The 12,931-nt window shown below is 40.6% G+C and overlaps 1 protein-coding gene across 3 annotated transcripts in view; it reads right to left on the minus strand.

Annotated features, from left to right (window-relative positions):
* Window positions 1-1,933: 1,933 nt before the first annotated feature.
* ANO10 (anoctamin 10) overlaps window positions 1,934-12,931 on the minus strand; it is a 122,234-nt gene continuing 111,236 nt past the window's right edge. The window contains exons 14-15 of one of the 3 annotated variants that reach the window (XM_032107264.1): window positions 8,233-8,330; window positions 1,934-2,813 (exon numbers count right to left, since the gene is read on the minus strand). In XM_032107264.1, coding sequence (XP_031963155.1) covers window positions 2,807-2,813; window positions 8,233-8,330 — 105 coding nt within the window. In that variant the 3' untranslated portion in view covers window positions 1,934-2,806. Of the gene's footprint in view, window positions 2,814-8,232; window positions 8,334-12,931 lie in introns of all 3 variants that reach the window. The other 2 variants (XM_032107256.1, XM_032107273.1) reach the window with 2 other exon arrangements.

Raw genomic sequence — 12,931 nt, forward strand, 5'->3', positions numbered from 1 at the left:
AAAGGCTACTCCCACACAGTCATCTTCCCAAACAGGATGCTCCCAGACTCATCCTTGGTTTTTCCCTGAAGCTTGAGACCAGAGATAAACTTATTTTATTGCTTAGACTCAAGTACTGGCAGAACAGCCTCACACCCTGTCTGTCGGTCTGCACTCCTGAAGGGCCCAGAGCCACGGCTCCACAGAGGGGTGAGGCTCTCTCAACTGGGTAAGGGACACCCTGCCATGGACATTGGAAACAGACATTCAGATTCCATGTCCTGTGAATGGCAGCTACTGATAAATATCTTATTGTTTCTGATATTTTCACCTGACAACTGATTTTGGTCAGTGAGTTCCATCCCTGGCATCCCAGAATGTTTACAGCTGCACCTACAGCAGAAAGGAAACAACACATTCAGGAGCACAGACAAAAACATTTTCTTCTCCCAAATGAGAAATGAAAATAGATGCCATCATGAATGTAAAAAACCCCTGAAGACAAAACCCAGTACCAAAGAGTATGAAACACAGCAACTCCTGCCCAGTGACAGGACAAAGAGCTGCATACAGAGGAATAGGAGCTGAATTTCAGTTCAGTGAAAAAATACTACTTGGCACTATGAGGGAACATTTCTTAGCAAGTTAAAGTGTGTGTTTTTAGGACAGAAACAGTCTCTCTCATGATCATGTAGCATCTCTGATGCTACAACTAGAGTTCTCCCAGTATGTGGAACAAACTTTAAATCCCTGTGAAACAAAGGAGTCTCATACTTCTCATTCACTCACGCCATGGAAAGTCAGAATTCCTCCATACCTACTTGCTTTAGGTGGAGAATGCACCTAAGAACAGTATCCCTGCTTATAGATACAGAAACTAAGCAGAAGTGAAGGGATTTGCCCAAGGCAAAGGCTACAGCTGACATTACTGATGTCACTGGGTACTTACACCTCACTAGAGATTTTCCTGTTAATCCACAAAAAACCAGAAGAAATGGACCCCACAAGGAAAACCACAAAGTCAGTTTTGCAGAAGGTGACTTATTTGTTTCACATGATCACAGCTGACACACGACTTCAGCAAAACACACCAACTTCATGCTCCCAGACCACCATCAGTTAGCAGACCAGCAGATTCCCTTCAAAATGGCTACAAGGTCACAAGAACAAACTCCATCAGGAACTCATCCCATTGATTTTTCTTCTCTGGAACTGCTCACTCAAAAACACTGACCAGGCAGTTAAAACTTGAAGAAACATGAGCTACTTCAGACCAAAGTGGGAAGGAGATTGCAAAGATGGGGAGTTTTCATGGAGAACACACTGTTCCCCTCCTACAAAAACATTTGGTTTTGGGAGCTCTACAGCGCTACAGGAAGGATGACATACTTCCCTCAGAGATCCTCAGGGCAGAGCTTGTGCAGCCACAGCCCTGCCACTGCTTCAGGAACAGGCTGTGAAAGCAGCAGCCCATGAGATACCCCTGAAATAGCAGCAGCGTGGGGGATACTCAGTGGGAGAAGCAAGAACAGAGCAGCCATAGCACAGGTTTGCTCCTCTTCCCAGGGGAACAGTCATTTCTTACTGGGTCACACCTGCAGAGCCTAAGAAATCCTAGTTTTTAGTTCCAGAAAAAAAAACCCATTATTTTGGCTTAGTTGTATTACTCTGCTGTGGGGGCCCTGTGGCAGAAATCTTAAATGTGCAAAGTAGGCAAACTACTTAATTATGGCAGCAGCAGATTTTTGCAAACAAAATTCCAGCAAGTACCACATACAGTTCCATCTACCAAAACTGAGTATCACAGCAGCCAAAAATAAACTGTCTCAAGGTCATAGGAGCAAACACTGTAGATTTCGGTCCTATTACTGTCAGAAAACAAGGAAACATTAGGACAACTACCTTTTTGTGAAGTGCAAGGAAAAACAAATCAGATATTCACTACAAACACAAGTCCTGGTGTATCAAGTATCAAGTTTAATTGATCTGTTACTGTTAGTTTATTTAACTAGAAGATCCACTCATACAACGCTGCAGTTCAGAATCCAGGGGAGTGATACATAATCCAATGTAAATTAGAAAATAAATATGCTTCATAAGTCACTGATCAACAATCTGTTGCCTAATAAATATTTTTTACCTGGTTTTTGAAAATATTTTAGCTGGGATCTATTTAGAGAACTAGCAAACAGGAGTATATAATGCATACTCTATAAATATTTATGTTCAACTACCTCTTAGATCACATAATGAAAATACATTGTTGTTCCCTATGAAATCTATAACATACTTAAATTAATTTGCTGTGGACAAGCAGAAGCTGATAAGCAAATCTTTGAAATAATACAGGATTGATTAGCTATTGTAATAAAGGAAGGAAAGGGGCAATAACCATAAAGGGACAGTACACTGTGAACTAAGTAATAGTTTGTTGGGGGTTTTTTTTCCCCTTTAGAAAGTTGCAGCTGAAAATTCTAGTTAGCTTCTGGATGCTACCTCACAGGATCTGTTTTCAATCACTCAAAGCACAGGGAGTCTGGCAGATTTCATCCAGACCTGGCATAAGCTGGAGTGCTTTATTTGGTGTTACCTTCATAAGCAATTGCATATGAGAAACAAAGAGAGCAGGAGAAAAAAAGGTTCTTTACAGTGTCAGGCAAAGATTATTTACCAAGTTTCATTTAAGCAGGTGCCACCTACTCGGTAGATGGTGGAGGGTGCACTCTGAGCGCCACACGACCACAAACCCTGGCTCCGCCCCGCATGTGACCGCCTTAGTCATCCTCATTCCTCCGTGTTTACTCCTTCAGGGACTCCGCCGCCAGCTTCATTTGCTGCCAGAGGAGAGAACAGCGGAGAGAGACGCTGAGTACAGCGGCAGCAGAAGGAATTACACAAACCAGCCAGAGCCCAAAGCAGGACACTGAGTAATAAAACCACACCAAAAAAAGAGCTTGAGCATTTAAAAACAAAAAACGCAAGTCTGTCATGCCTGATTTTTACAAAATACACGGTTTTAACAGAGGCTTTACTTTTGTCCACCAAAACACTCATCAAATGGCAATGCAATCTGTATGTTAATTACTTAATTAGTTTTGTGATGAATAATGCCTTACATGAAAGTCATTTAGCCTTTTTAAATATTTAGGCTTTTAAGCTGATCTCAAAAGGTCAGTGAACTACTGAAAAACTGCTGTCCCCACTTCCCACTGCAACAATCTGTTAACTGTTATCCAGTGTTTCTCTTTTTGTTGTTGTTGAATTGAATAAAAACATCCTGTGATATAAGAAGGAGGTATCAGACTGCTATGGTGATATGTGTTATTTCCAATCCTGCTGATAACCAGTGTTTTCATTATCTTAGGATGTCACCAGAGAGATCTCCACGTGAAACCAGGATAACAGTCCCAGGTGTGGAAAGTATCTGCTGAATAACAGAAAACAGAGCCACTCTGTGAAGCTTCTTGTTAAAGAGGATGTTTCGTAACACAGAACTTACAGAGGCAACAAGAGTTTAAATTGTGCCCAAGGCATCTCTCATACATCACCTGGGGGTTATCAGCCAAGGGGCTGGAAACGTCTGGATGGCTGGAACCACCCTGATAAACCAAGAAATAGTCAGAGCGACTTAACACCCTGAAGAAAAAAGACGGGGACAACAGTCACAGAAAGGAGACGAGAGGGAGACCAGCCCAAAGGACAGGGTGAGGAGCAGGGGCAAGGAGATCCACAGCACTGCTGGAATTCACTGCTCATGCCCAGCATCACTGCCTCCTTGGAGGCAATTCAGCAGGCAAGGAAAGGAAAAGCCTGGACATGAAAAAATTTGAGTGATCATATGAAAAAACAATTTAAGCAGCTTTCAACTCCTAAGCAGCTGTGAGGGTTCCGTATCATTCCCCCAGTGGAGGATGGACAAGTGCTACTGAGCTGAAGTTCTTTCTTTTACATTTGTATTTGATTTCATAGAAATGGCCCATGACATATGAGCTATTAGAAAGAGAAGTATCTAATAATGCTACAACAAAACTGGAAAAGATGAAACTGCAAATAAAGTGGGCACTATCTTTCAGTTTCTATCCCACAGCATGGGATACAAGGATGTCATATGCTTTAACACAGCACCTTCAACCTTTTCTTCACTGCTAGTCTGTGCCTGAACCATTCCAAAACAGTATTCTGCATGATAAAAACACACCTACTACAACTTTTTCTTATCATTTTTATCTGTATTTCCATGCCATCTATAAGTGAAGTAAATTTAGTCTGTGATACAAATATTTATATGATTCTCCATAGCAACAGTGTAAGGAAAAAAGCCATTGCTAAAGGCTGGAATACAGATTCCTCTTCTACATCCTGATTCACTTATTTAAATAAATGTCTGAATAAAACTACGGCATCTTTAATTAAAGTGACTTTTCCTCCCATTGCAAAAACACAGAAAATACACAGAAGACAGCAACTTCATTCAGTTCCTGACTCATCAAATTCAAACCTAATTCTCTTATTTTAGAATGATTTTCTTAAATTCTGAGTGGTGGTGTAATTATATGGGGATTGATGAGGAATGCAGAAAACTGGAAAGGTATTTTTATTCTCTGATCTCTGCAGGGCTTGCCAGAGTCTGGAAAAAACCCAAGCACATGACTGCTAATGATAACTAAATGTAATCTGTCCAAAATCTCTGTACAAGTTGGACCACTCTCATTTATTTTTGAAGGCCCTCCTAATTTTAACTGAGCTAATCTTAAACTAGGATTCTCTTGTGCTGGCAATCTTATGCTATCATATTTAAAATACGTGATATGAACAAACAAATATCCCAGCTTCTTGAGCAGGCCAGTGAATAGAAAAACCTCTTAAAATAGCTTCACATGCTGCCATGGCACACAAGGCCTGGGCTAAACCAGTCCAAATGCAGTCACTCACATATTTCAGGAAATGAATCATATGCCACCTGAGAACCCCAAGAGCTGCATATTTCATTTCTTCTTTATAGTTTCTAATAACAAAATGTATTTAGCAGTACCTGGCAGCAGCAAGCTCCCCAAGACCTATCACTTGGGCAAGCAACATGTGGTGGCACCTTTAAACAGAGAAATTCTTTGCCAAGTTCAGGCTGAAGAATGTTTAAATTTCCTTTTTCTTTTACTGTGAAAGGAAATGTTCCATTTTAATGGGAAAATATTTCTCTAAGACAACATATGGGAAAGGGAGTGTATTTTTGAATTTTTATTGCTGAGAAAGGGAACTGACAAGGTACTTTCTAAGATCACTTTCCCCCTGACAGCCCCAACAGGTTCACTGACAAACCTTTGGGGCTGAGTTAACCACTCTTCCATCAAAAAGACATTTATTTGTAAGCTTTAAGGAGTATTTTAAAAATATAGAAAAGAGGTATTAAAAACATCTCGATCTACTTGTCAAGCCTACAAGATACATAATGACAAACAACGCTCATTTGAGGGGTATGAAAAGCCTCTGCGAACTAATCAGAGGCACAGCTCAGAAATGAGTTGGGTCAAGAAGCCATTTATTATCAGCTGAGAGTTACCAGTGAAAGGTTTATACTTAATGCTCTGTTTTATGCAGCACCCTTAGCAACAGCAGCCTATGCATGCAACACGAGTGAAATGTGTTTAAACTAGTATTAATTTTAGTGGCGCTACAGGGTTGTTTATTCTAAAATTCTACTATTAGGAAATGCTCTTAATGTTTATCTGCTGTAATTCAATAAATTTGCTATTTCCATTTTATTAAGTTTAAATTTCTTTGTAAAGCACATGTAATATAATTAGACAGTACTTCCAGGAGAAATAGCAAACCAATTACTTAGATTTCCCTACATTTCAACATTAAATTTTCTGAAAGAACTTTATTAAAATGATACTTTCACACCACAAATAGAGCTGCATGCCAAGCATGGAAATCAGGCTACTCCTTTGTGGGCTCACTCATGAGAAACACCAACTTTAGTGTACAAGTTATGGCTGTGGTAGCTCTCCAGTTAGAGGGTCTGTGGAAGTCTAAACATGTGATTTAGTGCTGCCAACACCACCAAAATACAAAATTAAATAGCTACAAACATGAAATAACAGAAATATACAGCAGCACCAGGGCTTGGTTCAAGTCACAGCCTCACTGGCAATGCAGGATACTTCCACATGGCACGAGGAAGACCGTGGCCCACCCTGTTTTCCAAGCCCTTTGCCCAGGGCTGAGGAGCTGCTTTGCCCCTCACTCTGCACAGCAGGGCTGCTTCGGGCTGAGTCCCAGCACGTGGCTTCTTTCTGCCCCTGGGCTGAGAGGCAGGAGCTGCCTCTCACACCCCCACCTTGCCAATCCAGCTGTGACCTTCTTTCTGCACCAGAGGAGGTCAGAGATAACCCAGCACTGCTGCTGTGCTGGTTTCACACACACTCATAACCTAATCAAACACTCTCACCTTTCCTTTATGGTTTCTGTGGGACAGCCAACATTTAACACGCACTAACAGTCTTTGCCGGTTTAATGTTGATTTACTGCCCTTGCTGAGCTCTGTGTCAAATGCTTATAACACTGTTATTTTCCAGTTATGCTCAGTCTTGGTAAGCCAGCTTCTAACTAGTCTTAATTTCACCACTGTGTGTGTAAATGCCAACTGACAATTCAACCACGACCTGTGGAAAACAATTCTAAAAATAGAAAGCATATAAAAGTGAAAACCAAAGAAACCAGGATCTAATGATTCACTGGTTTGGTGCTTTTCCATAGGTATACTCACCATAAACATAGGTTTGTACATATATAGAACAGACATGTAAACAGCCTATATTAAATATAAGAAGACATGAAGGCAGATGTTTTTTATCAGCAATTCCATCTTCTGGTTTTCCAGTATACACCATGTAGAACAGCTCATGAGCACTTACAAAGAGCAGTGGTACATGGTATCTTTCCCACTTTCTTACATTAATAATTATATGAAAACATGGTAGATATATATTAAATTCTTCTTTTGTAATGGTGTCCAATCACAACAAAAGTAGTTTCTTGGCTCTTGAGCTGTCTCAAGAACTGTATCAGCTTAATCTGAAAGTACCAACCAGTTACAGAAGAGGCAAATTAACACCCACTTCAAAACTCAGTAAGCCTCTTCCACATGTAGTATTTTATTCTGTGTAAAGGTTTAAAAGCTTATTTAATGGAAATTTGTTCTCACTCATTATAATGGTGTAAAGTTATGGTAACTTTGTATCTAGAATCACAAACCTTCCCTCAAGGGTTTTGTCTATGGCATGGAACGCTCTACAGGGAACGGCGCTCAAGGACTCTGGGCTTGGGGTTACTTTTAAGCTGCATTTCTGACTCTGACCAGTTTTCCAGCAACCTGTTAGGTTCCTTAGCTGGAGATGGTAACTGATGCTTCTTGACAGCAGTAATAACCAGTCCCTATACTAGTACACTCCCGTTTATAAATCCCAGGACCACACAGCCACAATGTAACACTGAATGCTTATTTTCATTTAAGTCATCCTGCACAACCCTTCAGTCTTCTTGAAAGCTGATGATTTCCAGAATACAGTTTCTCCCCTACTTCAATAGCATGGTAAAAGACTTGTAGGAACAATTTCACAACTTCCTTGTTTCCCAGAGCCAAGACCAATGGCCTTGTGATGCTGCAATCCAGTGGAAACAACTCCCTACAAAGGCAAGCCATACATGAGCATTGAACAGTCAATAGGAAGTAAGAAGAATTTTAAACTGAAGATAACAAAAAACCAAATTCAGAATTATCACTCTCACAAGGACTGTAAGCAATTACAGTAATTTAACTTCTTGAGGAATATTTACTCCTTACTTCTAGGTTGCACCTGAAAGATTACATCTAGGTTTGGGCCCTCCAGTGTAAGGAGGATACTGATGAACTCTGCCAAGTCTAACAATGGAATCCAAGGTGGGCAGGGAGGTGATGCACATGCCCGAGACACCTGCCAATATCTACAAGGACGTAAGCAAGAAGATGGGATCAGGGTCTTGGCCAGGGTGCACAGCCAGGAAACAAGAAATGAAGTGGTCATTAAAAAATAAGCCAAAAAGGCCTCAACAGAAAGCATTTCACTACAAGGATAACTAAGCACTGCAGCAGGGGCCCAGGGAGGTTTTGGAGTCTCTGTCCTCAAAAGACTCAAGAGGAAAACCACCCCCAACAAGCGCTGGGGTCTAAATTTGGTGCCAATCCTATCCGGAGCAGGAAGTAGGACTACTGACCTTCTGAGGTCCCTCCCAGGTTGAGAGATTTTTATAGTTGTTTCTACAGAAATTGTGACAGGAAGTTTGCCTGGACTCCACAGACCCAGAGTGGGAATCTGCTACAAGAAATAGAAAGTAACAGGAAAGAGCAAAGAAATGATTCTCTTCTTTCCTTTCTTGTATGCCTAATTCAAGATAGAATACCAAGTACAAAGTCAGTGTTAATGAAACAATAGGTTTGCAAAATTAGTAAGTGCAGAGTCAGGAAAACTTGCAGAATCACGTAATTTGTGCCTTGGAGTATTGTGCCTGATTAATAGTGCTGTGAAGAACAGCAGACAAAGCAACCCCATTTGTAGTACATTTTTTTCCTAAGATTTTTTTTCTGATCTACTTCAGATTGTCTCTGATTTAAATTGCAAAGTATTAATTAATACTCATTACAATATTCTTACAGTATTAGTCACCCCTTGCTGAACCTTATCTTAGTTCAGTAGACAGTACAAAAATGTAGAATAGTGGAAGTCAGACTAATAGTATTTTCTTTAGAAGTATATAGCTCATGCATTCTGTCCCTCAAAATATTACATTATTTTTGTCTTTGTGTAGCTCATATTTTATAGCTTTTTTTCCACCATAACTGGCCATGTAGTTGCCAAGTGACAGATAAATACACGACGTTAAACAACACATCCGAATGCCTGACGAGGAGCGTGTGCTGAAACCTCCCTCGCAGGATGCCAGTCCAGCCCAAGGGATGCTCTCCCCTTTAGCTCATGCAATTACCTCTCACCCAATCAGCAGCTGGTCAACAGATTTTGGAGTCAGAAACTCTTGACTGGCTATGAAAGCAATGATGCAAAAATGTGCAATGTGACATGACCTTGGTGACATCTCCAAGTGCAGTCCCACACACACTTCCGTAATTTTGTGCCGCGGCTCAAACAGACATCACTATAGTTTAAGGGTGCAGCTGGTCCCTAGGTCAAAAGCACATCAACAATGCTTTACTGGTTTCAGGGCGAGCTATGATACCATTTATTTTCTCAGGGGTTTTGGAGGATGGTAATTACCTGCTTGCAATTACTAGTTACAATCAAGTGAAAATGCGTAAACCAAACTATTCTGCCTCTCTGAAGTTTAACAAGCTTATTCACTAAGCAGGGTGCCCCTGAGCGGGCACACAGCCTTTGGAAGAGAAATACCCACCACTCTGAGAGTTTAACTAGCCTTCTGGACACAAATTCCTAATATAAGGATATGGCTGACACTGAAGCTTAACTGCAGACATAGCTGTGTTAGCTTTATACCAACTGTAATCTCCTTCCCTGGAGATACTCAAGAGCCATCTGGACACAGTCCTAAGCAGCATGCTCTGGGGGTCCCTGCTTGAGCAGGGAGGTTGTACTAGCTGATCTCCAGAGGTTTCTTCCAACCTGACCGGTTCTGTGGTTCTGTGACAGCAGTAACAGCCTGGCTAACAATCAGTCTGCTCAGTGTGCATTAATTTACCACTTAAGCTCACATGCCTTGCACTCACTCTGCCTCATGATTGAGGAGGCACAGCTGAAAGCAGTCAAACAGCCTCTGCAGCAACACCAGCAGTGGTGGCGAAGGGCTTGAAGGCGGTCGGTGGCACTGCAGAGGGAAAATGACAGTCCTTCCTCCCCACACTGCTTGAGTGGCCAAGCGCTTGGGTGGTGGAAAAAATACACAGCTCACTGCAGCTTCTGCAGATGTTCCAGAGTAACAAACAAAGCTATGTGAGCTCTGTGCTTCCATTTTTTTCCAGCTTAAGGCCAGAAGGAACCTGCTGGGTTACAGACACCAGCCTCCCTCGAGTGCATAAACCCACGTCACAGAGGTTTAGCCAGCAGAGACCACGCAGCATCGGTTCCAGTATTGCACAGGCCAAAACCCACACAGTTTTTGCCGACATTCTTTAGCAAATCTATTATACAAAAGGCAAGAGACTAGTTTAAAATATTTAATGCCACAAAATGAGCAGAGGAAAAACTCAAAGAGCATGAATGTGTCTCCTCGTAATCATGCAACAGCAGGGAACAGACTGTGAAAAACAGACGATCTCTCAAAATCAATTATGCCCAATCCTCAGAAGTCAAAAAAAATATATTCCACTAGTTTCTGGACAGAAATTTGGCCATCCCTGGAACCCAGGCACACAGACCCCAACACCTAAGCACTATGGAAGTCCTACCCACCCTCCGCTCTGCCAGTGGACACAAAGGCATGCCTAAGCCCCAGCCCAAGACCAGCTGATCTCAGTTTTACCCTGGGCTCACATTTCTCTCCAAATTTGCTAATTTGTGAAGTCATATAGAGCCCAACTTGGTTTCATATAAAACAAGTAACAAGATAAAAAGTTTACTCCTCTATGCAGGAAATGCACTGGGTAATCTAGATCAGACTCCAGATATGAAACTAAGAACCCAACTTCAAGCACTATTTTTGGAAATTACCATCTGTGACATAAATCTGACATAAACAAGCAGACAAATATGCAGGGGGCATGGCTGTTCTCTGTCCTGCTACCACACTGCAGCCACAATGCTGCAAGTACAAATTTCCCATTTCTTTGTGGCAGGCAAGAAACTTCAGCCTCACAATACATCAGAAAACACCAGAGAAATCAAATGTCTGAAAAATATAAGTAGAAAACATTATAGTGTATCTGAAGTAAAAGCTACATTTGAGAACTCAGAGTTCAACACTGGGCAGACACATAGGAAAGCAACCACTGCTGTGAAGGGAGTTCTTCCTAGGAGGGAATTTGCCTCTTTATCTGTTGTACCAGCATGAAAAGTAAGTTTAATTTGAAAGTAACTGTTACCACAGTATAAAAAAAGTATTTTAATGCAGTAAAGTAGGAAAAATTAGTCAATGTTTAGATTATTTGGTGAAGAACTAGTCTCAATTCTACTCAAGAGTTTATTAGGCAAGGAGTCCAAGGCCAGCAACAAAGGGACCTGCCAGGCCATCTTATTTGTTTTCCTCCCCTGTAGAGGCTCTCCTGACCCAGGCACGTGTTACTGCACTATAATTTCGAGTAGTATTTTCATTCTTGCTTTTCTCTTCAAAGACAAGATTTCTTCTACTTCCTGTGAGGGCTCTGCTATTGCCTATTTACAGCCTAGTGAAAAATAATCAACACAGAGCTGCTAAACAGCTTCTAATTACAGTTATTTTATAAATATTCTGAAGCTATCAACTCTATGAATTTTAAAGTGCATCAAATATCTCTTCAAATACTTCCAAAATGGCGCTGGTGTCACTGACAGAATTTCTTCCTTCACCAAAGACACCTGTGACACAGCAAATTCCCTTCTGCCAAGTTCCCAGCTCCTTGGGAAGACTATGCACCCACGGGAAGAGATAAATTGTTTTCCCTTAAACACTGGGCCAAACATAAGTATCACTATATTACAGGCTATTGATTTGTTCTGAAATCTATATTTAAGCTGATATATGTCTGATCAGATAAGTCAGTTACTCAAATTAGTTATGGTGGATGTATGGTTTGATCTGGCTCAGGAAGTTCTTGAACTAAGCATAGGCAGGAGACAGGGAGATACATGTTATTCCTGCTTTTCACTCTATCCTAGACATCTGTGTATTGCCACTTTGGAGGCTTTGGTACCAGTATGCAAATATACACGTACACAAAGGACACAGCTTATTAAACGTGCCATTTTCATTGAAGAGGCACAACTGGACACAAAGCATTACTCTCATTGTACTACAAAAGACTGTCTAATAAGCAGGTAGGAGAGTAAAAGGTTGGTTTGGTAGTTTATAACTGCATTTCTTCAAAATGAGCAAAGTTGTAACAGCTGACATAGTCCTAAATTATAGTTATGGCAGTATTTATGAATTTATAATCTTTATAAATTGCTCTGCTAAGCCTGTTGCAATTTTAAACAACATAGCAAAAAGGGTAAAGGTCTGGTTTCCAAGAAGGCAATGGCAAAGTTCTCATTTATTTCAGTGAAACCAGACTTTCTATGTTTCCTGTGTTACGAGTGAACAAAATGCTTTTTCCCTTTTTCCAACACATTAGTGGGAAGAAAACCTCTTTGCTGTAGGCTGCTCACCACCTTTGTTTTGAAGTGATGTAGTGCTCCTCCTCCACAGCCCCCTGTTCAGAGCTACCTGCACTGTATCAGAGACAATCACAAAATTCTGTGCCTTTTTGTCTCCAATACCATCAGCAACTTCTTTGCAAAGCTTTATGAAATTCTTTTGCAATAAAGAGCAAATTAAAGCTGTGTAAGACCTACTATTTCCAGTCTCAAGAGAGATGGTATTTTAAGCAGCTCTGTAATATGAAGACAAACAACGACCTGTAGTTATGTTGAGTATTAGCGTTTACTCTGTTTCTGAAATCTGCTTTAGTGCCTTTGAACACCCTATGCTATGTAACTCAGAAACTACAGAAAAAGTATTTTGGGATGAGGTTTAAATTGAAAAAAATGGAAGAATTATTTCTGACTATTTAATTTTATTATTTTCATGCCTTGCCAACCCTATAATCCCAGTTTCTTTCTGTTAATTTAAATTTTGTGCAATACAATACATAAAGGCAGAGTACATGTATTATATAAAACACATCTACATTTGTAAGAATTTCTTTTAATAACATTGTGGTTTTTAGGTTTAGAACTTCATGTTAAAATTGTTACACTCTAAACAAAACTTG

Source organism: Corvus moneduloides, chromosome 1 (assembly GCF_009650955.1).
Source record: "Corvus moneduloides isolate bCorMon1 chromosome 1, bCorMon1.pri, whole genome shotgun sequence".
Classification (NCBI taxonomy): Eukaryota; Metazoa; Chordata; class Aves; order Passeriformes; family Corvidae; genus Corvus; species Corvus moneduloides.